Here is a 23,408-nt window from a genome sequence, read left to right as displayed (position 1 = left end):
CTGGTAAGGCCAAGAACAAGGGTTAGGGAAAGCGGAGGGAGTCCCTCAAGGCTTGGATGTGCCCTGTGAGGGTTTTTGGTTTGGTTTTTTAAATTTATTTATTTTGAGAGAGAGAGAGAGAGCGCGGGAGGGAGGGAGAGAGAAAGGAAAGAGCATGCTCATTTGCTTTTATGCGCGGGGGAAGGGCAGGGAGAGAGGCATAAAGAATTCCGGGCCGGTTCTTCTGACAGTGCTGAGCCCAACACCAGACTCCGTCTCAGGAACCATAAGATCATGACCTGAGCCGAAATCAAGAGTAGGACGCTTAACTCACTGAGCCACCCAGGGACCCCTGTTTTTGTTTTTAAGATTTTATTTTACTTCGTTTTTTTAATCTTTATTCATTCCTGAGAGAAAGAGAGTGCAAGGGGGGGGGGGGGAGGCAGAGGGAGAGGGAGACAGAGAACCCAAAGCAGGCTCCAGGCTCTGAGCTCTCAGCACAGAGCCCAATGCGGGGCTCAAGTCACAAACCGTGAGATCATGACCTGAGCCGAAGTCAGATGCTTAACCAACTGAGCCACCCAGGTACCCCTAAGATGTCATTTTTAAGTAACTTCTGTATTCAACATGGACCTTGAACTCAACAACCCTGAGATGAAGAATCCACTCTACTGGGCACCTGGGTGGCTCAGTCAGTTAAGCACCAGACTTCGGCTCAGGTCATGACCTCATGGTTCATGGGTTCGAGCCCTGCATCGGCTGTGTGCTGACAGCTTGGAGCCTGCAGCCTGCTTCAGATTCTGTCTCCCTCTCTCTCCGCCCCTTCTTGGCTCGCTCGTGCTCTCTCCCTCAAAAATAAATATACATTAAAAAAAAAAGTCTGAGCCGGCCACGTGCCCCAAGTGTTTTCTGTTTTTGTTTTCTCATTTGTTATTTTAAAATAATTATACATCCACGGAAATTTGCAGAATTAGTCCAGAGAGGTCCCTGGTACCTTTCTCCCTTTTTCCCCCAATGGTTATATTTTGTGTATCTATAACGTAATATCAAAACCAGAACAGTGATGTCACATAGCGGGGTGTTGAAGTCTGAGCCGGATGATGCATAGACTGAAATACTCACCACCCCAGTCAACATACAGGGCAGCTACCCTCCAGTTACCCCTGGCAGACAGCCCCCCCCCCGCCCACTGCCACCCCTCACCCCTGGGTACCCACAAATCTGCTGCCCATCTCTGTAATCCCCTGAGAATGCTCTGTAGATGCAACCATACAGCACCAACTTTTGGAGATCTGGTGATCCCACTCAGCACAATACTCCAGAGATGCCCTCAAATTCTCACACGGATCAGGAGTTCTTTCTTTTTTGTCTTGAGTCATGTTCCATGCTGTGCATGTAGCGGACAATCTCCCTATTTTAAAGCCCCTAATCTCAATCCCCTATATGCATGGTTTCCAAAGATGAAAGTGTGACCATCTTTGGGGCCCGTCCGTCCCATGCCGGGGACCAAGGAGGCGTGGAGGGCATGACCGAAACACTGGACGTACCACGCCTGCCCCACACTCCACGGGCCCAAACGTACCCACGCGGCTACATGCTGCTGCAGGCAGGCTGGGAGAGTTGTCTTTTCTCTAGGGGTCACTTGCGCAGTCATAAGTGACGCTCCCCTACTTGGAGGAGAAGGGACATCGGGGGACAGCTAGCAAACCTTGCCAGCAGAACCTGTCCACACCTTACCTCGTGGGTGGTTGAGAGGGCCCTGGCCTGTGAGTGTTTTAGTGGTGCCTGGCACCCCACACCTAGAGTCCTGGTGAGCACAGAAGGGTGAATTTCAAGGAGGCAGGTGCTGTGGGGTGGACAGAAGACCTAAGTATTTGGGTCATGCTCCTGGGGCACGTCGCCTGTGTCTCCGTTTACCCGTTGTGAGTAGGGGAGACCGCATTATCTCCCCTAACATCCACTGCCTTTCCCTGTAGTCACGGTGGTAGGGGAGGGGGGCTTTGTCTGTTCCCCACCCAGCCTGGGGCAGAAGCGGGGACCTTCCTTCCAGTGTCTGTGGTGCATGGAGCCTCGGCTGGGGTCCAGAAGAAATGATGACCAAGTGACAGAGTAAGCAGGTGATTCAGCGGGCAGATGCCTCCCCGCGGGGCTGCCCCGTGGACCGGGCCAGGAAGCCCTCCGTAGACCAGAGCAGAGTCTCTGTTACTCAGGACGCTTACCCCCATGGCGTGGAAAATCGGGGGAAGGCGGGTGCTGTGATTCTGGGGCACTGAGAATGAACCCCGAAGACAAGGGCACCCGCACGTCCTACGTCTCTCTTGCTGACACCTCAGGTGGCACCAGCACATCTCCAGCTCTTCTCCTGCCTGCCTCCTGTGGGCCATTCCCGGCCCCATCTCTCACCTGCGCTGTGTGTTTGATGGTGTGGCAGGCAGAATGCTAAGATGGTCCCCAGTGGCTCACGACCTCGTGGAATCCCCTGTCCTTGAGTGCGAGTGGAACCTGCGGTGTGACGGGTGTCGTGTCTAGGACAGTGTGACATATGGCGAAGGTGAAAGGGTTTTCCGGATGGAATGAAGATTCCTGCTCAGGTGACCTTCCGTTCATCCAAAAGGAAATTATTCTGGGTGGGCCTGAGCTAATCAGGGGAGCCCTTTAGAAGAGGGACTGGGGTCCTCATGAGGTCCCAGACTCTCCTCTGGCCTTGGGGAAGCAGGCCGTCACCAGGGATGCGGCTGCCAGCAAGGGAATTCTGTCATCAGCCTTGTGAGCCCGGAAGGGGACCCTGCCTCAGAGGCCGCACAGGCCCAGCCCGCGCCAGGTTCGCCACCGTGGCCATCGGAGCAGGATGCCGGGCCACGTGTTCCCTCACTCTGGACCCACAGAGACGTTCGGAAGAGCGTTGCTTTCAGCCTCTCAGTTCGCGATAACTTGCTACGTGGTGGTAGGAGACAAGAACGTGCGTGGCGTTCCTCTGTCCGCTGCGGTGGGGTCCCGCGTCCCCTGACTTGCCTTCCTCCTGGTCCCCCCGCCACCTTGCCCCCCAGAGGCCCGGCTCAAGTTCCAGCTCCTTCGTGAGACCCTCCCTGGGGACCCACGGCCGGTCTGCGCCTAAAGCGCGGCGGCCCCTGCCGCAGTCTCCGTGGGTCCTGTGCCCGGGGCACGTGGCGACCGGCGCTTCCTGCCCCACTTAGCGCGGAGACGGCCGCGGCACGTGTGCTGGCGGATGAAAGGCGAGCCAGGCATGGCGACCGCGCGTGTGTCCCCTCGCCCCTTTCCGTCCGCCCCAGGAGCCCGTTCTCCTCTTGAGGCTGGCCGCCCCCTCGGCCGGTCCCGAGAGCGAGGAGGACGGCGGTGCGGCCGAGCCCCGCCGACTGTAGTGGGGGACTGGCGTGGGAGCCCCTTCGGCTGCCGGAGCAGAGCATTGTAACCCAGTGTCTTGAAACCAGAGACGCTTACGGTCTCGTGCTCCCGGAGAAGTCTGAGATCTCGGTGTCAGCAGGATGGGTTCCTTCTGGGGCTCTGAGGCAGCATCTGTCCCACATCTGCCTCCCAGCTTCTGGGGGCCCCGGCGGTCCTTGGTTTGTGGACGCGTCCCTCCTCTCTCTGCCTGTGTCTTCGCACGGGCTCCTTCCCTGCTGTGTGTCCCTGCTCCTTATAAGGGCACCAGTCATTGGATGTAGGGCCCACCGCGATCCATTACAATCTCATCTTCACCGTTGGCAAAGACCGAACTTCCGTCACATTCTGAGGTTCCTGGTGGATGTGAAAATGGGGGGAAGACCGTTTAACCCAGGCCTTGTAGTGCATGGGAGCAAATGAACCTTTGTTGTTCACGGACGCTGAGCTGCAGGGGGTTTGTTACGGCGGCCATTACGGGGCATAGCGTCGCTGATTGTCACCGTAACGTTATTTTTTGTCTACATACTTGTCTTCCCCAGACACTGACCTCCCGCCAATGGGAGATGGCGTGTCATTCATGACTGTATTGTACAGGATGGGGAAAAATTAGTTTTACCAGCGGGCACCGGAACATGTTTTAGACACACGAGTGGGCTTGTTTAGGGAAATACCTTAATTGGTCCTGGGGAACGGTCGGGAGGCCCTTAGGATGTGAGGCGAACGGGCTCACGGAGAAGCCACTGAGGTCCTCAGCGTGAGGGAATGGCCGCTGTTCTGGAGGAGAGGGCGAGGGGCCGTGAGGGCAGGGGCCCCACCAGAGGTCTCGGGACACGGACATGGCTGGGAAACAAAGGCAGAGCAGATGGACGCCATGGCAACTGCCAACATCCCTTTCGGGGGCCCCTGTGCCTTATACCAGCAGTTGGCCAGACCCTGCCTGAACTGGTCCTGCTCCGCTCAAGCCGAGGGCAAGCCTGCCAGCCAGCCGCCGTCGGCGTGCGGCCAAGTCCGTCGGAGAGGTGAATGTTGACGCGTGCAAGGAGCCGGAGGAGACCCAAGCTACGGTTTAGACCAACAAAACCCTAACGTGCCTTCGCACTCCTCGGAGAACCAAGGCCCATAGACTTGACCCGGCCGCACGTTGCGCTGACGCAGGCCGGTCGGTGGGTGCAGGGCAGTCCTGGGGGAGGGGGTGGATGGGACTCCGTCACGTTCCTGAGCTTTGTCTGCTTACCTCGAGCCTGCGTTACTTTTGTTTTTTTGAAAAAGGTGACCAAAAAAGTAAATATATATATATATATATATATTAACGTTAACTTATTTGGAGGGAGAGAGAGAGAGGGAGTGAACCAGCCAGGGAGGGGCAGGGGGGCCGGGAGAATCCGAAACAGGTTCCATGCTGTCAGCACAGAGCCCAACTCAGGGCTCTACTCCATGAACCTGAGATCATGACCTGAGCCAAAATCAAGAGTCAGATGCTTGACCAACTGAGCCACCCAGGCGCCCCAAAAACCAAAATGCCAGTAAAACCTTGGTTTGCAGTCATGATTCGTTCCAGGGACATGCTTATCGTCAAAAGCACTTGCATATCAAAGCGAATTTCTTTTTTTTTTTTTATGAAATTTATTGACAAATTGGTTTCCAACAAAGCGAATTTCAAGAACTATTGGCTCCGTTGTGATCATGTGACGTTCAAGGTCACGTATTACTCGTATTGCAAGACATCGCTCGTTTATGAAGTTAAAGTTTGTGAGAAACGTTCCCTTGTCACGCGGAACGCTTGCAGAACAAGTTACTCGCAATCCAAGGTTCTGCTGTATTTGAAGATCATCTGCATCGTGCTAGCCCTTCCCTGCTCGGGACCGGCTCCCGCTGGCCCCGGTGGGGCGTGTAGCCCTGCTAACTAACCGTGTGTGCCACACCTCGTTGACCTCCCTTCCCAGCACGCTGCCCCACCGTCAGCTCCTGGGGGCCCAGGCTCCCGACTTGGCCTTCAGGGCTTATCGGTGGCTTTCCTGACGGGCAGGAAGAAGGTGTATCCCCTCTTCAGCACTGCCATTGGGGCCTCCTTGGGCATCGTGCGGGGTTGAGCAGCGTCCCTACCCCCCACCCGCTCGATGTCGGGACCACCCCAGTCGCGTCAACCACAGATGTCCTCAGACATTACCCGGTGTTCCCTGGAGGCAGGATCACTCTGGATGAGGCCTGTGGCCATAGACTAATTGCATTCCTGCCATCATTCCTAGAGGTAGCCTCAAATTGTCCAGCTTGCTCCCTCGGTGTCCTCAGGACAAGCCTGGCCCCTGCACCCAGTGCGGGCTCACTGCCTGGCGCGTGAAAAAGCCAACGAAAAGACAGCCCTTCAGACAGCCTTCTTCTCGAGAACTTCCGCCTGTTCATCAGGGCTTCTCTTTGGGCGCAGGCCACCGCGGGAGGAGAGGAGAGCCCCATCTTTCTCTCTCCGCCGTCTCCTGGCATTCGGAAGCTGATTTTGGCGAACAGAGCTTAGTTGATCTTTCCCCCCAAACGTGGCTTTCTGAGAACCAAAACCTGTCCGCCTCAGGACCCTGCTGTTTACGTGCATTACGTGCATTTAGCACGTATAAGGTTAGTTCTCACAGGGGTCGTGACATGGTGTCATCCACAGGGACTGTCCTTTGGGATGTGCACGGGATTAGCACATGGAGAGGAAATACTAACGGGACAGGTTGAGGCCCTCGGCCTGGGTTTCTGCACAGGATGTAGATCATAGCCGTATTACTTTTCTAGGACCGTGGTGACAAAACACCTCAAGCAGAGATTGAGCATCTCCCAGTCAGGGAAGCCAAAAACCCAAACGGAAGGTGTGGCAGGGCCATGCTCCTCCTGGAGGCCCCTAGGGAGGAACCTTCCTGCCTCTTCCAGCCGCTCAGTGGCTCCAGTGTCCCCTGGTGTCTCCTGGCTTTATAGGTGCTGTCTTCTCTGTGTCCGTGTCCACGTTCCCTGCATCTCACAAGCACACCGCTCAGTGGATTTAGGTCTCTCACCCACTGTGACCTCATCTTAACTAATTTCATCTTGGGATGCCTGCATGGCTCAGTCGGTTGAGCTCTTGGTTTCGGCCCCGACTGTTGGTTTCTGCTCGGGTCATGGCCTTGTGGTTCATGGGTTTGAGCCCCGAATCAGACTCTGTGCTGACACTGTGGGGCCTGCTTGGGATTCTCTCTCTGCCTCTCTCTCTCTCTCAAAACAAATAAATAAGGGGTGCCTGGGTGGCTCAGTCGTTTGAGCATCCGACTTCGGCTCAGGTCGTGATTTCGCGGTCTGTGAGGTCGAGCCCCGCGTCGGGCTCTCTGCTGACAGCTCGGGAACTGGAGCCTGCTTCGGATTCTGTGTCTCCCTCTCTCTTGGCCCCTCCCCCGCTCATGCTCTGTCTCTCTCTCTGTCGAAAATAAACACTAAATTTTTTTTTTCAAAATAAATAAACATTAAAAATTTTTTAAAAGAAAACTAATTACATCTGCAAAGACCTTCTTTCCAAATAAGGCCCCATTCATGGGTTCCTGAGGGTGAGGACTTCAATGTGACTTTTGGGAGACACGTTCAACCCATAAAAACATCACAGTTACCAAGTTCCTCACCATTCCTCTTTTGGTCAGCGTTGCCAGGTAAAATAGGGGATTGAGGGGCGCCTGGGTGGCGCAGTCGGTTAAGCGTCCGACTTCAGCCAGGTCACGATCTCGCGGTCCGTGAGTTTGAGCCCCGCGTCAGGCTCTGGGCTGATGGCTCAGAGCCTGGAGCCTGTTTCCCATTCTGTGTCTCCCTCTCGCTCTGCCCCTCCCCCGTTCATGCTCTGTCTCTCTCTGTCCCAAAAATAAATAAACGTTGAAAAAAAAAATTAAAAAAAAAAATAGGGGATTGAATCACTAGGTACATGTTACATGCAAATTATACATAGTACACATGAGATGCGGTATTGACATACAGCTACTGATTTAGTCTGAGTCGTCTTTATTGCATGCTAAAAAAATACTTGTTACATGTGTAAGTTTCATAGGTAACTGGGTGTTCTGTATTTTTATTTGGTAAATCTGCCAACCCTATTTATTACTTGGACTTGTGTAGACTTTTCTCCAAAGGGGCAAATGGAGCTTCTAGGAACATTACGTGGATTTGACTATTTCCGCGAGAACCTTTGGTGGCGTCAGTTGTTTTGGCTCATTTAACAGGGATCTTTCAGCAGGTGCACGTGTGTCACACAAGCCTCCAGAAACTGAGGAAAATTGGTTATGAGATAGATACGGATATATACGTGTGTGTGTGTATATATGTATATATTTTTTATTTTAGAGGGAGAGAGTGTGTGCACAGGAGTGGGGGAGGGGGCAGAGGTGGAGAGAGAGAGAGAGAGAGAGAGAGAGAGAGAGAATCTCAAGCAGGCTTCATGCTCAGTGCCAAGCATGACACAGGGCTTGATCCCACGATCCTGGGATCATGAGTGACCTCAGCCGAAATCAGGAGTCAGGCGTTCGACCAACTGAGCCACCCAGGCGCCCCTGAGATACATGTGTATATATGTTTTATTTTATTTATTTATTTTCTTTATTTTGCCGGGGGAGGGATTTATTCTGCACACACGTAAGGAATAGTAAAGATACACATTTGTAAACACTAAAACATTCTTTTTTTTTTTAATTTTTTTTTAATGTTTATTTATTTTTGAGACAGAGAGACAGAGCATGAATGGGAGAGGGTCAGAGAGAGAGGGAGACACAGAATCCGAAACAGGCTCCAGGCTCCGAGCTCTCAGCACAGAGCCTGACGTGGGGCTCGAACTCACGGACCGCGAGATCATGACCCGAGCCGAAGTCGGCCGCTTAACCGACTGAGCCACCCAGGCGCCCCAACACTAAAACATTCTTTATGAATGTTACTATATTCCTACACTGAATTTGCACCAAGAAATTTAATTTATCTCAATTTCTCACTTATTCCGGGTCCTCCCTTTCATCAAGTCTTTTTTTTTTTAATTTACATCCAAATTAGTTAGCATATAGTGCAACAATTATTTCAAGAGTAGATTCCTTGGTGCCCCTCCCCCATTTAGCCCTCCCCCCCTCCCACAACCCCTCCAGGATCCCTCAGTTTGTTCTCCATATTTATGAGTCTCCTGTTTTGTCCCCCTCCCTGTTTTTATATTATTTTTGTTTCCCTTCCCTTATGTTCATCTGTTTTTCTCTCAAAGTCCTCATATGAGTGAATTCGTGATTTTTGTCTTTCTCTGACTGACAAATTTCACTTAGCAAGATACCCTCCAGTTCCATCCACGTAGTTGCAAATGGCAAGATTTCATTCTTTTTGATTGCCGAGTAATACTCCATTGTGTGTGTGTGTGTGTGTGTGTGTGTGTGTGTGTGTGTGTGTACCACATCTTCTTGATCCATTCATCCATCGGTGGACATTCGGGCTCTTTCCAGACTTTGGCTCTTGTCGATAGTGCTGCTATAAACATGGGGGTGCGTGTGTCCTTTTGTAACAGCACACCTTTATCTCTTGGATAAATCTCTTGGTAGTGCAATCGCTGGGTCGTAGGGTAGTTCTATTTTTAATTTTTTGAGGAACCTCCATACTGTTTTCCAGAGTGGCTGCACCAGCTTGCATTCCCATATATGTATACTTTAATGTTCATTTTTGAGAGAGAGAGAGCATGAGTGGGCAAGGGGCAGAGAGAGAGAGAGGGAGACACAGAATCTGAAGCAGGCTCCAGGCTCTGAGCTCTGAGCCGGGTGCCCCCGCTGCCCGTTTTTTTTTTTTTTTTTTTTTTTAATCAAACACTTAAAACTAACTTTATTGCAATTTGAACAAATGTTAAGTGGGTTTATGCTGATAAAATTCACATATAATACAACTTACCCACTTCAAGCGTTCAATTCAGTGGTATTATTCGCTATGTTGTGTAACCACTACCTCTGTCTAGTTCTAGAACATTCCATCCCCCCCAAAAGAGTCCCTGTCTCCATTAGCATCCATCAGCACCCCTTCCCCAGCCCCCAGCACCCACAGGCCCCCTTCCTGTCTGTGGATGAGTCTGTTCCGGACATTTCGCTCACCTGGAATCGCACACCCCGTGGCCCCTCGCGTCCGGTCCCCTCCCTGAGTGTGTCCAGGGGCCATCTGCAGGACGTGTATTAGCGCTCCGTTGCTTTCCGTGGCTGAGCAGTGGTCTCGGGGGTGGTGTGGTCAACCAACTCGGCCGCCAGAAGATGCCCGCGTCCTAATTCCTGGAGCCTGTGAAATGTGGAACAGAAGGGGAATAGTTGAGACGCGATTAAGGATTTGGCTGGGACCTGTGCTTTTGGCCCAGTGAGAAGGACAGGGGACCTCTGACCTCTAGGACTGAGAGAATGGATTTATGTTTTCACCGCCCAGCGTGCGTGTGGTTAACTTGTTTCGGCGGCTGTTAGGAGGTTGCAAAGGTGGGCCCTGACCCGACATGGCTGGCGCCCTTATGAGAGGAGGACGTTGGGACGCACGGGAGGCCCCGTGAGGACGCGGGCAGAAGATGGCTGTCTACCCGCCAAGGGGAGAGGCCTCGGGAGAGACCGTCGAGGCCGCTTTGAGGCAAACAGGCTTGAGCCACGGGACGCACAAAGGGCCGCCGGACCACCCGGCTGAATCCTGACAGGCCCTTCCGGGGGCTCGCCCCGAAAATCCGTAGGTCCTCACCGACCAGTGGGCTACCTGCAGCCAGGCAGCTACCACAAAGGGGAGAGATGGGTGCGGTGCCACCCCTCCTTTCCTTCCCGCTTAAAAATCGCCCGCACCCGCCGCCTCTCCTCTGCTGCCCTGCCCTCTCCCAGTTCGCTTCCGTTCTGTCTCCTCCGTTCTGCCCCAGGGGACCCTTTCACCGCCTGCGCCCCCCAGCTAGCACATCTGGGGGCCCCCGTCCGATCAAGAGACACCCTTGACAACACAGCAACCCTTGACACCCTAGACAACGCAGAAACCGGCCCCGCCAACACCTCGGTCTCAGACTCCTGGTCTCCAGAGCTGGGAGAGAATGAACACCTAAGACCCCATCTGTGGTATTTTCTTGCGGCTGGCCGGGCAGACCGATGGAGTCGCGGCCTCGGGTGACCGACACCGGCGCGCTTGTGTGCCCCGGCCACCGCAGGGACCCCCGCGCCGGGAGCGGGCCTGGGATCTACCCTCCGCTGGCCCTGGCTGCTGGCTGAGCTCAGGCGTGGGGGCAGAGGCGCAGCTGCTGTGGAAAATAGTATGGCAGCTCCTCAAAAAGCTAAAAATAGGATGACCATATGACCCAGCAGCCCCACTCCGGGCATCTACCCAGAAACGCGGAAGCGCTGAAATACCGACGAGACATCTGTGCACCCATGTCCACAGCAGCACTATCTACGGGAGACAAGAGTTGAAACCAACCCAGGTGTCCGTCGACAAAGGAAAGGTGAACACGATGTGTCCGTCCGCACACTGCAATGTGACCCAGCCTCGGGGAGGAAGGACGTCCTGCCACCTGCCACCACGCGGAGGGACCCGGAGGCCACTGTGCGCAGTGACAGGAGCCAGACACAGAAGGACACGTCCTGCGTGACCCCACTCACAGGGGGTCCCCAGAGGAGTCCCGTCCGCAGAGCCAGAGAATAGATGGCGGGAGCCGGGGCCGGGGCAGGGGCGGAGAGTCCGTGCTTCATGGGGGCAGGGTCAGTCTGGGGAGATGGAAAGTTCTGGGGACGGGTGGTGGGGGCCAGAGGACACTGAGTGTGCCTGGTGCCGCCGAGCTGCGCACTTAGACATGGTTAGGATGTGGATGTGTGTGCATTGTACGACATTAAGAAACAATTTTAAGTCCGTGCCTCGAGTCCAGCATTTCCCATGCCATCTGGGATGTTTCCTGGCGTGTCCAGCGGTGGGGTCAGAGGGTGACAGACACCCTGTCAGGAACGCGACCCCTCTGCCGCCCCCTTCAGTTGTTCTCCGGTGGCTTCATCCTCCACACCACGGCGACACCTGCGTTCCCAGACCGGGATGGGGGGAGTCTCTTCAACAAAGAGTCAAGGATTAGGCCCCGTTGAGTTCCCATCCTGTCTGCCTTTGATTTTTTTTAAAAAGCCTTTCATTTCAACTATTAGGCATTTCGGGGCACGCTGCACAGTGTCATCTGCATTTCAAACAAGCGCCTCTGGGGAGATTTGTTTCCTTCCTCCTTTCTGTTTCCTTCTTCTTCCCCCAGACGTGTAATCTACGGCTGCTTTTATTTGTTTTCTTCAAGGTCCTCCATCGTATTGTCTCACATTGTTCCCAGACGGTCACACAGCCACCAGCCCCCACTCCCCACCGCTTCCAGTCCCCGCCCGCGCCCATACGAGTGCTCCCCCTGGTACCCGGTACCCAGATTTCTCAGGGTCACCCCACCCTGTTTCATTTCCACCCGAGACACCGAGTGGAAATAAGGAATTTGCCTTTTGTTTTAACTGAAGTAGAGCTGACACCCGACGTGACATTAGTCTCAGGTGCACAGCTTAGTGATTTGCAGGTTACGCTGCGCTCACCACGCTTGCAACATCATTGTCTAGAGTCGGGGGGCTGTGCCTGTCATCCCCCTAAGGGGACTCTGCCTTCCTCAATCCCGAAGAACCTTGGCTCCCACTGATGCCTGGCAGATTGGTGAAGGAACCCCGAAAGCACTGACCGCGCATCAAAGCCGGGTTTGCACCCCCCCCCCCCGCCCCCCGCCGAAGGCTGCACCGGGCTAGGAACCAAGTCCGGGTGCAGGTTTGTCCCCTGCTTTTGCAACTGTCTGCACCCGATTGCACCGACGGTGCGCCCTTCTCCCCAGGCAGGCGCGCTTTCAGAGCCGGCCGACTCCAAGGGGCCGTGTGTGTTTCTACCCTGATCCTCACCCAGGGGCAGGTTTTTAAAATTGCGGTCAAATACGTTTCACATAAAATTGCCATTTTAACCATTTTTCGGAGCACGCCTCAGTGGCCTTGAGCATACTGTCGTGCAGCCACCCCCACCCTCCATCTCCTCAACTTTCCGTCTCCCCAGACTGAGACTCTGTCCCCATGGGACAGCGAAACACACTACCCCCTCCCCAGGGGCAGGATTGAGACTTGGGCTCTATTTCTTCCTTGTTGCTGCCCTCTGCACGGGACACTTCCATCACGGATCTGGGCAGGAAATTAAACACGCAAGCGTCTGTTTTAGTTGACTTGTATTTCATATTTGCCACAGCCTGTGGGTCAGCTTATGAGGCAAACTGTAGTGTGTTTAGGCTTTTTAATTCTTTTAATAGAGACCAGATGAACTCACTTACAGTCTTCCGAAAATGAAGTGAAACACATGGTCAGGAAGCATCGGTCTCCTTAGCATCCAAAATTTCATTCTCTGAATGTGAAACTGGTCAATAAAATGTTTTAAAAACCGTAACTCCAGGGGCGCCTGGCTGGCTCATTCGGAGGAGCACGTGACTCTTGGTCTCAGGGCCGTGAGTTTGAGCCCCACGTTGGGTGTGGAGATTACTAAAAAAATAAGCTAAAAATAAATAAAAACTCCACAGAATGTTGTGTTTCTGCAAACCCACGTCAAGGCCAGAGTCCCCTACACGGGAGACAGACTCCCTGTGTCCTTGCTAGAAAGAAGGAGGGTGTTAATATTCCACTGGAGAACCAAAGGTTCCGGAAGCATCAGGAAAACGCTGTTTGTTCTGAAATGCGGACTCGATGGAACCCAGTCCTCCGGGCGAAAGGAGGCAACAGCTGAGAGGGGCTGTGGCTTGCAGTGAAGCCCCCCTGTGCTCGCGGCACCCCGGAGCCGGTGGGTCCCACAGCTGCCGCACCCCGTGCTCTTTTTGGGGGGCCCGGAAGTGCAAAGCATCAGGGAAGGGCGGCGTTCAGGGAGCCCGTCTGTCAGGACGCTGTCTCGGTACCTGGGGGACAGGCAGCAGGCACGAGGCCTGTGCGGGGCCACGGCAGGACTGTGCCTTCTGGGATCAGGGTCTGTGCCGGCTCCTTAAACGGTGCAGTTGCAGGTTGGAGGTAGTGAGTTGAAAGGGAGCTTCTAAGTGCCGTCCCCTCCTCCCAAAGCAGGTGGTCCCCACGCAGAGACGCACAGGGAAGACAGGCCTGGGCCCTGAGGGACCCCGACACGGTGCTTGACTTGACAGCACAGAGGCAGGGGGTCAGACGTGCACAGCGCAGGGGCTCCAGCTGTGACCTCCGAGCTCACAGGTTGGAGTCCGAGACTTCGGAACAGAACTTTATTTAGGAATAGGGCCACGCGGATGTAATTAGTTCAGGTGACGTCACCCTGGAGCTTGGACGGTCCCCAATCCAATGATAGTGATTTTATAAAAGGGAAATGTGGGTGCGGACACACACAGGACACTCCGTCAGTGGGGCAGGGTCTCCCCCCTCGGCAGTGCTGCCATCAGGGCATCTGGGCATCGCCGGCTCCCCCCCCCCCAAGTGGTCTTGATGACCACAGCCGTCCCAGACGCCACCTGCTGTCCCTGGGGCGGGACTGCCCAGTGAGCACCGCTGCCGTGGGCGGGTCTCCACTAAAGGGTCTCAGCTGATGTCCTGTCTTTTTTCAGCTTAAAAAACCCATACAGTGTATTCTAAAATGGTCCTAGAGAAAAGCCACCAGCTATTAAAAGTATTTACCTCTGAAATTCCAGACAGGGCATACATTTCAAAGTATATATACGAATGACCAGAACGTTTGAGTATTTTTTAAGGACACAGAGATGTTACTTTTTGTTTTCAGGCTCTGGGATCTGAGGTTTTCCTTTGTTTTTTCAGAGTATGATTCCTTTTATTTGAAGTTGAAAACCAGGGCAAAGTAGACATTTCAGTGAGGATTACAGACACAGGCAGTATCCTTCAATTTTTAAAGGTCATAAATATGAGTAAAACGCAAAACTGCAACACTGAATAACTCTAGGAAACCAAAGCGCCTCGGTTATCAGCACGGGGAAGTATGCGAGAAGCGTGGGGTGCGTCCTGGCCTCGGTCCAGGAGGGCAACTTGCGTGCCCCCAGAAGTTCGCGGAACCACCCACGGAAACGGGGGTGGGCCAGGGGGTCCTGCCCGAAACGGCCACCCCAGTCTAACCGTGGGAACACGAGCCGAGCCCCGGCAGAGCGGCGTCCTGCAAAACGCCACCGCCCAGGGCGCCGAAATGAGCCTGAGAAACGGTCTCAGCCCAGAGGGGCCAACAGAGATGTGACACCTGATGTCACGTGGGGTCCCGGGGTGGAGAGGGCCTGGGACAGAGAAGGACATGACAGGAAACAGGAAGTCTGGATAGAGTGTGGACCTGAGTCAGGAATGGAGTAGCGACATCGATTCGCTACTTGTGACAAACGTACCACGCCGAGGCCAGGTGTCAGGAGTACGGGAAACGGGCGGTGGGGACCACGAGAGCTCTCCGCGCCGTCTTCGCGGTTTTACTGTCCGCGGGACAGCTCTCCAAAACTCAGCATTCACCCCAGAGCAGCAAGAGAAGTGGACGTGGCCTTGAGAAACGGTTTGAGACACGTGAGGACAAGGACCCGAGGGAAGACCTGGGGGAAACGAACGGGGAGGCCAGGGCCACCCCTGCAGGGGAGGCGGGGATCGACCTCAGAGCAACCCCAAGGGAGGCCCGGGGTCTCGGAGCTGCGCGCGGTTCTCCGCCTGGGGAGCCCGAGGCCAGTGCGTGGCTTTCCCCCCCGCACAACCGAAGGGCTGGGCGGCCTTTTCCCTGTCACGAGGTGTCCGCTGGTGGATCACTGCCTCCCAGGGTTGGTCTCCCAGAACGTTCTTCGGTCAGCTCCTATGGAGAAGGGCCTTCTGCCTGCACTGCAGAGAGCCCTGACGAGACCCGGCGAGAGGCGGGGGCGTGGGGGAGGGGGTGGGGGGCTCTGCGCAGCGGCGTCCTCGGGGCCACACTCCCTGACGCACCGGAGCACCGGTCCCAGCCGCCTCCGTGCGCTGCCGCCCCCCCAGCCGTTTAGTGGTTTGCTTGCTGAGAGTCTGAACGTGGACGAGGAGCAGGTCTTACTTCTACAAGTAGTTTATTACGTTTTTCATTTGTTTAATGTTTCTGTATTTTTGAGAGAGAGAGAGAGACAGGATGTGAGTGGGTTAGGGGCAGAGAGAGAGGGAGACACAGGATCCGAAGCCGGCTCCAGGCTCCGAGCTGTCAGCACAGAGCCCGACGCGGGGCTCGAACCCACAAGCTGTGAGCTCATGACCTGAGCTGAAGTCGGACGCTCAACCGACTGCGCCACCCAGGCGCCCCTCCACCCAGGCCCCCTACGAGTAACTTATTATTCATAAAAATAGATACCTGTGTTGGTTACCTGGGGCAGCTGTAACGAAGCACCACTGGCCAGGCGGCCCAAATGGCGGTCATTTATTCTGTCCCGGCTCTGGAGCCACAAGTCCAAGATGAAGGTGTCACAGGGCTGTTCCTGCTGACGGAGAATCTGCCTCAGGCTCTCCCAGCACCACTGGGGGGATCACTGCAATCTTGGCGCTCCTTGGCCTGAAGAAGCATCACCCCATCTCGGCCCCATCTTCGCGGGGCTTCTCCCTGCTAGCGAGTCCCAACGTCCCCTTTTTCGAAGGACGCCAGTCATTGCTTTAGGGCCCACCCTACTCCAGCGGGACCTCACCCCAACTAACTATACCTGCAACAACCCTATTCCCAAATAAGGTCCCCTTCTGAGGTCTGAGGGTCAGGACTTCGACATACGGATCTGGGGGGAGGACACGACACAACCCATAACAAGACCCAGACTCTAAGGACACAAATACATACACAGTTCATACCAACGCAGGCTGCCGTGTCCCCAAGCGTTCTCTTCCCTTCTCCCGGGGCGCATGGCTGGAGGCCCCGCTTTCCTCGCAGCTCTGTGTGCCCACGTGATTTCTCACGCGTGGGATGTGGGCATCTCAGGATCTCCACGCCGCTTGCTGGATGCCCTGCCCACTCCTTCCCGTTGGCCGGACAAGGGTTCCGGTGCCCATCCTCGCATCCCGGGTCTAGATGACCGGCCCTCGCCTTCCACTGTGCGGTTTGAGGGCGCCTGCCCGGAGCTTGGCCCTCCTTCCGGGTGCCTCTGCCGCTGGCTTTGTGTGCAGCGGTGACAGATTCTCACCCCTCAGAAGCCTGCTTCTGTCTTCAGCCGGCCGGCAGCGAGGCGAGAGCAGCCCAGTGACCGGTAGCCCCCGAAGAGCCCGAAACGCACACACGGGACCAAGAGAGGGGAGAGTGCTGAGCCCAGGGGTCCTCAATCACCGGCCCTAACCCTGTGCTCACGGCTTCCTCCTTAAACGGCCGCTCGGCACCTCCGCAGCGGCTGCCTGGTCCCCCCACTCGGGCACACGTGGATGTAGCTTTTCTATCAGCAGGTTTTCCAGAGCCTGGGAGCCTACGTGGCCTGGGTCCAGGAGTGGCTTTGCTGCCGATCTGTTCTCACGATGCTCATCTGTGGTGTCTGAGACCGAGCCAGGCCCCCACCTCTGAGGCAACCCAGGCCTCTGTGTGGGCCCCTGGAGGAGGCCTAGGGCCGGAGGGGTTCTCTGTATCTGCCCCCGGCCACTCCGAGCCTTCCCCGGACCCTCCTGGCCACCGGCTCATTCAAACCTGTCTGTACAGCTTGTCTTGGGCACGTGAGATCTGTGCTGAGAGCCCAGAGGGAAAGAGAATGCTCCCATTTCACTGAGTGGGCTTAGAACACAGTCCCAGAGACGCCCCCATCCTGGTGTCAGGGCCTGGGACGTGCCGCCTCACAGGGCAGAAGGACTTTGCAGGTGGGAGCAAGTCAAGGCCCCGAAGTGGGGGTGAGGTGACCCTGGGTGCCCGGGGGGCCCGGCGTCCTCATGAGGTCCTCACGAAGAGGGAGGCAGAGAGATGGGCAGACCCCGACCCCGAGCCGCTGGCCACGAGGATGAGGAGGGGCCACCGGCCCAGGACGCGGCGCCTCCGGGAGCCGGGAAAGGGAGGAGACGGGGCTCCCTGGGGTCCCGAGGGAATCCAGCCCTGCCCACGCCTGGGTGTTGGGACTAATGGCTCCGGGACCGTCAGAGAATCAATGTCTGTGATTTTAAGCCACCGAGTTTATGATGGCTTGTGTGGAAAACTGAAAAGCCTTCTCTGCTAGGGAACCACACAGATGAGGAGTCCAGAGACACCAGGCTTAGGAATCACCCCTGAGCTCACTCCCCGTCAGAGGACCCCATGCTTCGATGGCAGCCTGTTCTAAACAGCCAAGAGACAAAACCTGCCTGTAGAAAGCCCATTCTGCTGGTAGCCGAGTCGGGGGACCAGGGAGCCACCGTGGAAGTGGCAGGCGGCTTTCAAGGAAGAAGCCGTGAGCGTGGGCCTGGGGTGGGTGCCCGGAGTCGCCGGGCGGCTCCCGTAGTGCCCGCCCCCTCTCGCACTGATGTGAAACCGATTGTGCTTTTTTTTGTCCAGTGGTTTCCAGTTGTTTTCACCGTCTTAGCAGCTCACATTCCTTGGGAGTAGACCAGGAACTGAGACCCTGACCTACTTCCCAGGGACAGGGAGCGGGGCCCTGGTTGCACAGAGGGGCAGCGACGGACACGCGCGTGCTGCTCCCCAGTCTGGAAACACGTCTGCAGGATTTTGCGGGAAAAGGCTGATGAACCGTGTTCCGGAGAGCCCCGTCAGGCCGAGAAACAAGGGCCCGTTCCAGAAAGATTATCGGAAGATCGGTAAGGAAGGAATTACAGGTGGCTGATGAGCTCGGGAGGCCCGACATCTTTACGCTCTCTGGCAAATTAAAAACAAAAACCACGTTGTCAGGCATCTGCTGCGTGGCTGGTAGCTGCCCCGGGAGACCGGCCGCGGGACCGGGCCGGGTGCCGAGGGACACCGGGACTGTAACGAACGCCCCCGAATCGCACACCGGACGGTGGTTCAAATGGCAATTGTGTGTTACGTGCGTTCTACCACCGTGTTGGAACAATTAACGGTACGGTATTTCAAAAATCATTGGATTGTACATTCTAACCGGGCGACCTGTACAGAATGTGAATTATATCTCCATAAAGATGTTTCTGAGAAAACAGTGCTGTGATACGGTCTTAATTTTTTTAAGTGGATGTTTTACTTTTAAAACGCGCGTATGCAAACCTACGTACGCACGCGTTCCGTATGTACGTGTGTGTGTGATTCAGTGGGTGTATTCTCTTCTCTGAGTTTCGTTCTCTAAGAAACCTCCATCATTCAAGAATTTTGTAATTCGAAAAATTCTTCACGGACGCTTGATTTGTGTGGTATGTTGATCTTCCTCCCAAACCCACGACCCGGCCCGACCGTGAGAGCAGCACCGGACAAACCTCAGTAGGGGGCATCCCGTGAAATCACTGACCGGCTCTCCTCCAAGCCGTCCTCAGCGTAAAAACAAGGTCTCAGCCGGAGGGGCCTGTGGAGACGTCGTGGGGGATCCCAACAGGTCCTGGGGCAGAGAGGGGCCGCAGGGAGACTGAGGGCCTCTGAGCAGTAACACAGCAGCCCGGCCGGCCGTCAGCGGTGGCAGAGAAGCCGAACCCTCGAGGGGCCTGGGTGTGACCAGGGGCTCTGTGCCATCCCCACAGCTTTTCTGTGAGTCTGAGACTGTCCCAAAGATTAAAGCCTAGTAATAAGAGCAATGATGATGAAAGATCAGAAAACGCTTTCAAAGCACAGCATTCCTCGGCCTGGGAAGCAGTGAGCCCTGTGGGTCCCTGGGGGCGCCTGGGGGTCGCTTTGGGACACGCTGGGTCTCAGAGCTGAGGGCTTATACTGCACAGCCAGTCCCCTGGAACCAGAAACCGCCTGCCTCTCGCTGCCCTCCACCTTCGCAGCGACCAGAGGCCGCCAGCCTGAACGTTGGGGTGGTGGCTCCAGGCCTGTACTGAGACGTGGGGGGGAGGGGTGTCCCTCGGTGCCACGGGCAGCGGTGACACATCCCAGGCCCCGGGCAGCACACGGACATCCGTCTCCCTCGTCACCCACTGTGGCTTTGAGACTATTGACGTTTTCACCTCCAGGCAAATGATGTGTTTCACTCAGCATTTGATTCGAGAAGCAGGTTTCTCTGCTGCCTTTTGCGTACCTGGGTCAGCCCTGGGTGGGCCAGGAGCCTGGTTCTTCCCGGCCGTGCGCAGAAGCTTCGTCAGCACGGGATGAGCCGTGTGTCCAGACCTGTGCCCACCATGGCAGCTGGGTGGCTCCCGCCGCAGCCGGCGGCCAGACTTCCACAGGCCAGGGCCTTCAGGAGCCGTGTCCCCCCCACCCCCTCGCAGGTGCACAGAGAACGGGGCTGGCCAAGGCTCACGCCCTCGGCTTTTCAGATAAACTCCGGGAGAGCAGAAGTGACACCCCCCCAACAGGAACGGCCCCCAGTCTCCACAGCTGAGACTGGGCCCTGGGGTGGGGGTGGGGCTGCTTGTGGCACAGACGCGTGCTGGGAGAGTCCCAAAGGTGAGCAGGGGCCCCGCTCTAGGAGAGTGGCAGCCACCAGCCCCGTCCAGATGGGCGGCTGGGGGTAGAGTAAGGATCCAGGACGACCAGCAGAACGTTTGAGATAAAAACAGATAACTTTTAGCGTAAGTATGTGCCGTGCGGTATTTGGGACCTCCTTACGCAAAGTGATCTCGCTGATGTGAGATGTCGCGACAGGCCAGTCCACACGAGCAGAAAGTGGGTTCTTGGGCACCAAGGGCTGGGGAGGGGGAGTGACTGCTAATGCGGCCGGGCTCTCCTTTTGGGGTGATGGAATGTTCTGGAACTAGATAGAGGTGGTGGTGGCACAACCTTTCAGATGTACGAGACGTCACTAAATTGTTGGCTTTAAGATGATTATGTTACGGAAATTTCACCTTGATTTTAAAAAAGACTTCAGGGACGATGTTAGAGGGGGAGTTTGTCTCCTCTCTGCCCCTTCCCCGAGCACGCATGTACACTCGCTCGCTCTCCCTCTCTCTCTCTCAAAAAAATAAACCTAGAGGGGGAATTTGTCCCAGGAGCCAGGGCATTCCACAGGATCGGGGACACCAGCCGCCCTCACAAAGCCCTGTTTAGCCAGGCTGGAAGATGCCCTCCAGGTGGGGCGATCTGAGGTCCAGGCAGGGGGCCACGACACCCCCACCTAGGACTTCACGGCCAACGGGGACCACCCCGGGTGTGCGCACGGCGCCTTCCAGGCTCTGCCACCCCCTCTCGGCACAGAAACCCGTCCTGTTTGCAAGCAGGGCCCACGCAACCGGCATCTGTCCTCCTGCCCCCTCCCCCCGCCCCGTCCCTGGTCGGATGAAACAGGACCGCCCCTGAGGCAGAGGAGCGCAGCCCGGCCCTCTGGGGGCCACGGGGCAGCGGACCCCCAGTGTCCGAGTCGGACCCGTGAGAGGGAGGGTGGGCTGCAGAGGCGAGGAGCAGAGCGCGGCCGCCCCACACGAGCCCGGGTTGGGAAATGGGCTGACCCTGGTAGTTTCCAGAACCGACTGACTTTTTCTTTTGCAGGTAAGATACTCGCTCTGGCTTCCTGCCGCCCGTGAGTCTTTGCCCTGGACGGTCCCCCAAGATGTGTCTGCCCGCTTGTCTTCCAGTCGGCTGAATGCTGCATTCTCCACAGTGTTGCCTCAGGCAGCTCCACGGAGATGGCCCTGAGCTGGGCTGCCGGGCTGTGGGTTCAGGGCCCGTATCCCACCCGACGCCGGTCCGGCCAGCCCAGGCTGCGGCTCTCGGGTATTTGCCAGGGTTTCCACCTCGCGCCCCTCGGCCCGAAGCCATCTCCTGCGTCCAGCTGCTCTCGCGGCCGGTTAGCGGCTACGGCGTCTGCAGACGCTTGCCCTCGAGGGAGACCCGGTGACCCCAAGGGGAAATAGACACTGGTCACGGTTCAGGATTCTGCTGGGCGGGACAGCCAGTCCCCGCAGAGCCCGCAGGGGGAAGGAGCGGGTGCAAGGCCGGGAGCTGGCCCCCCTTCTCCCTAGAGAGCCCTCAAGTACCCAGACGCAAGAGGGTGCGACCGTGACCGCCGTCGGCAGAGAGCTGTTACCAGGCCTTGTCCGGAGGGTGGAAAGGAAAGTGTCCCCTATTGTCTCCCCAAAATGACACACAAAACAGGGACAAAGGGAGCCTGCCTGGCTGGAAGGGCTCTCGGCCCCCGATTTCCACAGTGGCCCTGGGGACAGCAGACAACAGGCAGGGACAGCAGAAAACGTGGGACGACAGCCCGCTTTGTGCACCACCGGCTGGCCGTGTGAGAGGCTGAGGCTTTCTGCAGCCGTGTCCATCCAATTTCAGGAGAACCGGAACCGTGGGAGGGTTCAGCGGGCCCATTGTGCCCTGCCCTGCCCCCCCCCCAGGACTCGTGGGGCCCGGCATCCCCGCGGGCAGTCAGCACAGCTTTTTGGGAGAAGGTCCTGCTGAGCACTGGGCCCTGGAACCGAGACGGGTCAGAGCTGGGGCCTAAGGCAGCTCGGAGAGGGTGGCCCCACAGTGAGTGTCCCGGGGCTGGATGTGGGGCCCTCGGCTTGCCCCTTGTCACTCGTTCCATCCCACCCTCCTGACTTCCACCCCCTGACCCCACCGCGGCCTCCCTCCCCAACAGGGACACCCGTCTGCCGTCCCGTCAGCGCCAGGATGGAGAAGGTTCTCCCTGCTTCCCGTGGGTTACCGAGTGGAGGGTTTGTTGGGGTTTTCCGGGTTTTGGTCTTAAGACTTCACTATAGTTTGCAGGGGGAAATTTCCAGAAGGGCAAGGAAGGCAGCACTCTGCTTGGAGCCAAAGAAAACACACTCAGAACAAGACACGGCGTTCCTTGCGCGTGGGAGGAGTGGGCAGGCGGCCCTCCGGCCTGGGGGGCTGCCTGGGCAAGGGACAGGTTGGACAGCCGCCTGGCACCTACCCCCCGCCGCCCGTCCCTCTGCTTCCGAGCGCTCGGCACGTGGGGCGGTCCCGGGGCCCTCGAGAAAGCAGGGTCCCGAGAGGCGGCGGCGGCACCACGTGAGCCCCACGCCTCCAACACCCCCCAGGGAAGCGCGCGCAGGGCGGCCGGCCTGGCCGGAGCCGGACGAGAGCCGGGGCCCGGGGAGAGGAGCCCACGGATGGAGCACAGCCCGGGCCGGGGAGAGGAGCCCCGGGGGGAGGGAGGCGGAGCTCAGGCAGCTAACGCTGACCACTGACCTGCGGAGAAGGACGCCAGCCCGACGGCAGTCACGGGAGCTTGGGGTAGCAGCCTGCCTTCGGGGACTTTTAAGTCAGCCACCGCGGACAGGTCACCTCCGGCCTGGCCGAGCGCGGGGCTCCGTTCCTCCAGGAGGTGACGTCTGTCCAGAGCCGGACGCCGGGCGCAGGGGGGCAGGGCTGCGAAGGCAGACCGCGGCCCGGCGGGGAGGACGGGACAGGATGCGTGGGGAAAGGTTGCGACGGTCAGCGGGGCCAAGTGACGCACGGGGTACACATCCATCGTCGGGGGAAAGAAAGGTGGTCCGTGAGCACCGGGCCGGAGGCGTGGACACGGGCAGATGCGCCCGCTCGGGGCCAGCGTGGGTCCGGTGGACGCCTGTGCGCCGAGAACCGCGCGGGCGGCGTGGGCGCCTTCCCGTCTTTCACGTTCTCGGCGTGTTCGTAGCGGCAAGAAGGCCACCAGTGTTCTGCCAGCGCCCGCGAGGCACCGCGGGGGCCGGGGGTCGGTCGGCACGGGGAGGCGACAGGGCAGGGGTCCGGGAGCAGGTCCCGGCCCCGGGCCGGCTCTGACACTAATTCCCTGTCAGAGCAGGGGTTAGCGCTGCCCTCGCGTGACCCTCCTGTGAGAAACAGTGACAACTGTAAAATCACAGACCGCTGGGTCCGGGGACCACAGACAATGACGCGACCGTGCAACCACCCGGCGCGCTGAAAACCTAGCACACCGTCTCCCGGAATACGGGCGGACGTCTCCCAAAAATGTTGAACTGTTTTTTTTTTTTTTTTGTATCGTAAGAATACGTTCTCCTTAAAATTTTTTTTCTTCATATTTTTTTTTA

At 57.0% G+C, this 23,408-nt stretch overlaps 1 protein-coding gene across 3 annotated transcripts in view; it reads left to right on the top strand.

Annotated features, from left to right (window-relative positions):
* LOC122488597 (translation initiation factor IF-2-like) overlaps nt 1-23,408 on the top strand; it is a 31,800-nt gene that overhangs the window by 3,618 nt on the left and 4,774 nt on the right. Inside the window, exon 2 of one of the 3 annotated variants that reach the window (XM_043590126.1) lies at nt 20,899-23,402. The exons of the other annotated variants lie outside the window; for them this stretch is intronic. Within the exon in view, the coding sequence (XP_043446061.1) occupies nt 22,024-23,139 (1,116 nt within the window). The 5' untranslated portion in view covers nt 20,899-22,023 and the 3' untranslated portion in view covers nt 23,140-23,402. Of the gene's footprint in view, nt 1-20,898; nt 23,403-23,408 lie in introns of those variants that run through there. 3 annotated transcript variants of the gene reach the window in all.

This window comes from Prionailurus bengalensis, chromosome A2, assembly GCF_016509475.1.
Source record: "Prionailurus bengalensis isolate Pbe53 chromosome A2, Fcat_Pben_1.1_paternal_pri, whole genome shotgun sequence".
Taxonomy (NCBI): Eukaryota; Metazoa; Chordata; class Mammalia; order Carnivora; family Felidae; genus Prionailurus; species Prionailurus bengalensis.
This window is presented reverse-complemented; position numbering and strand designations above follow the sequence as displayed.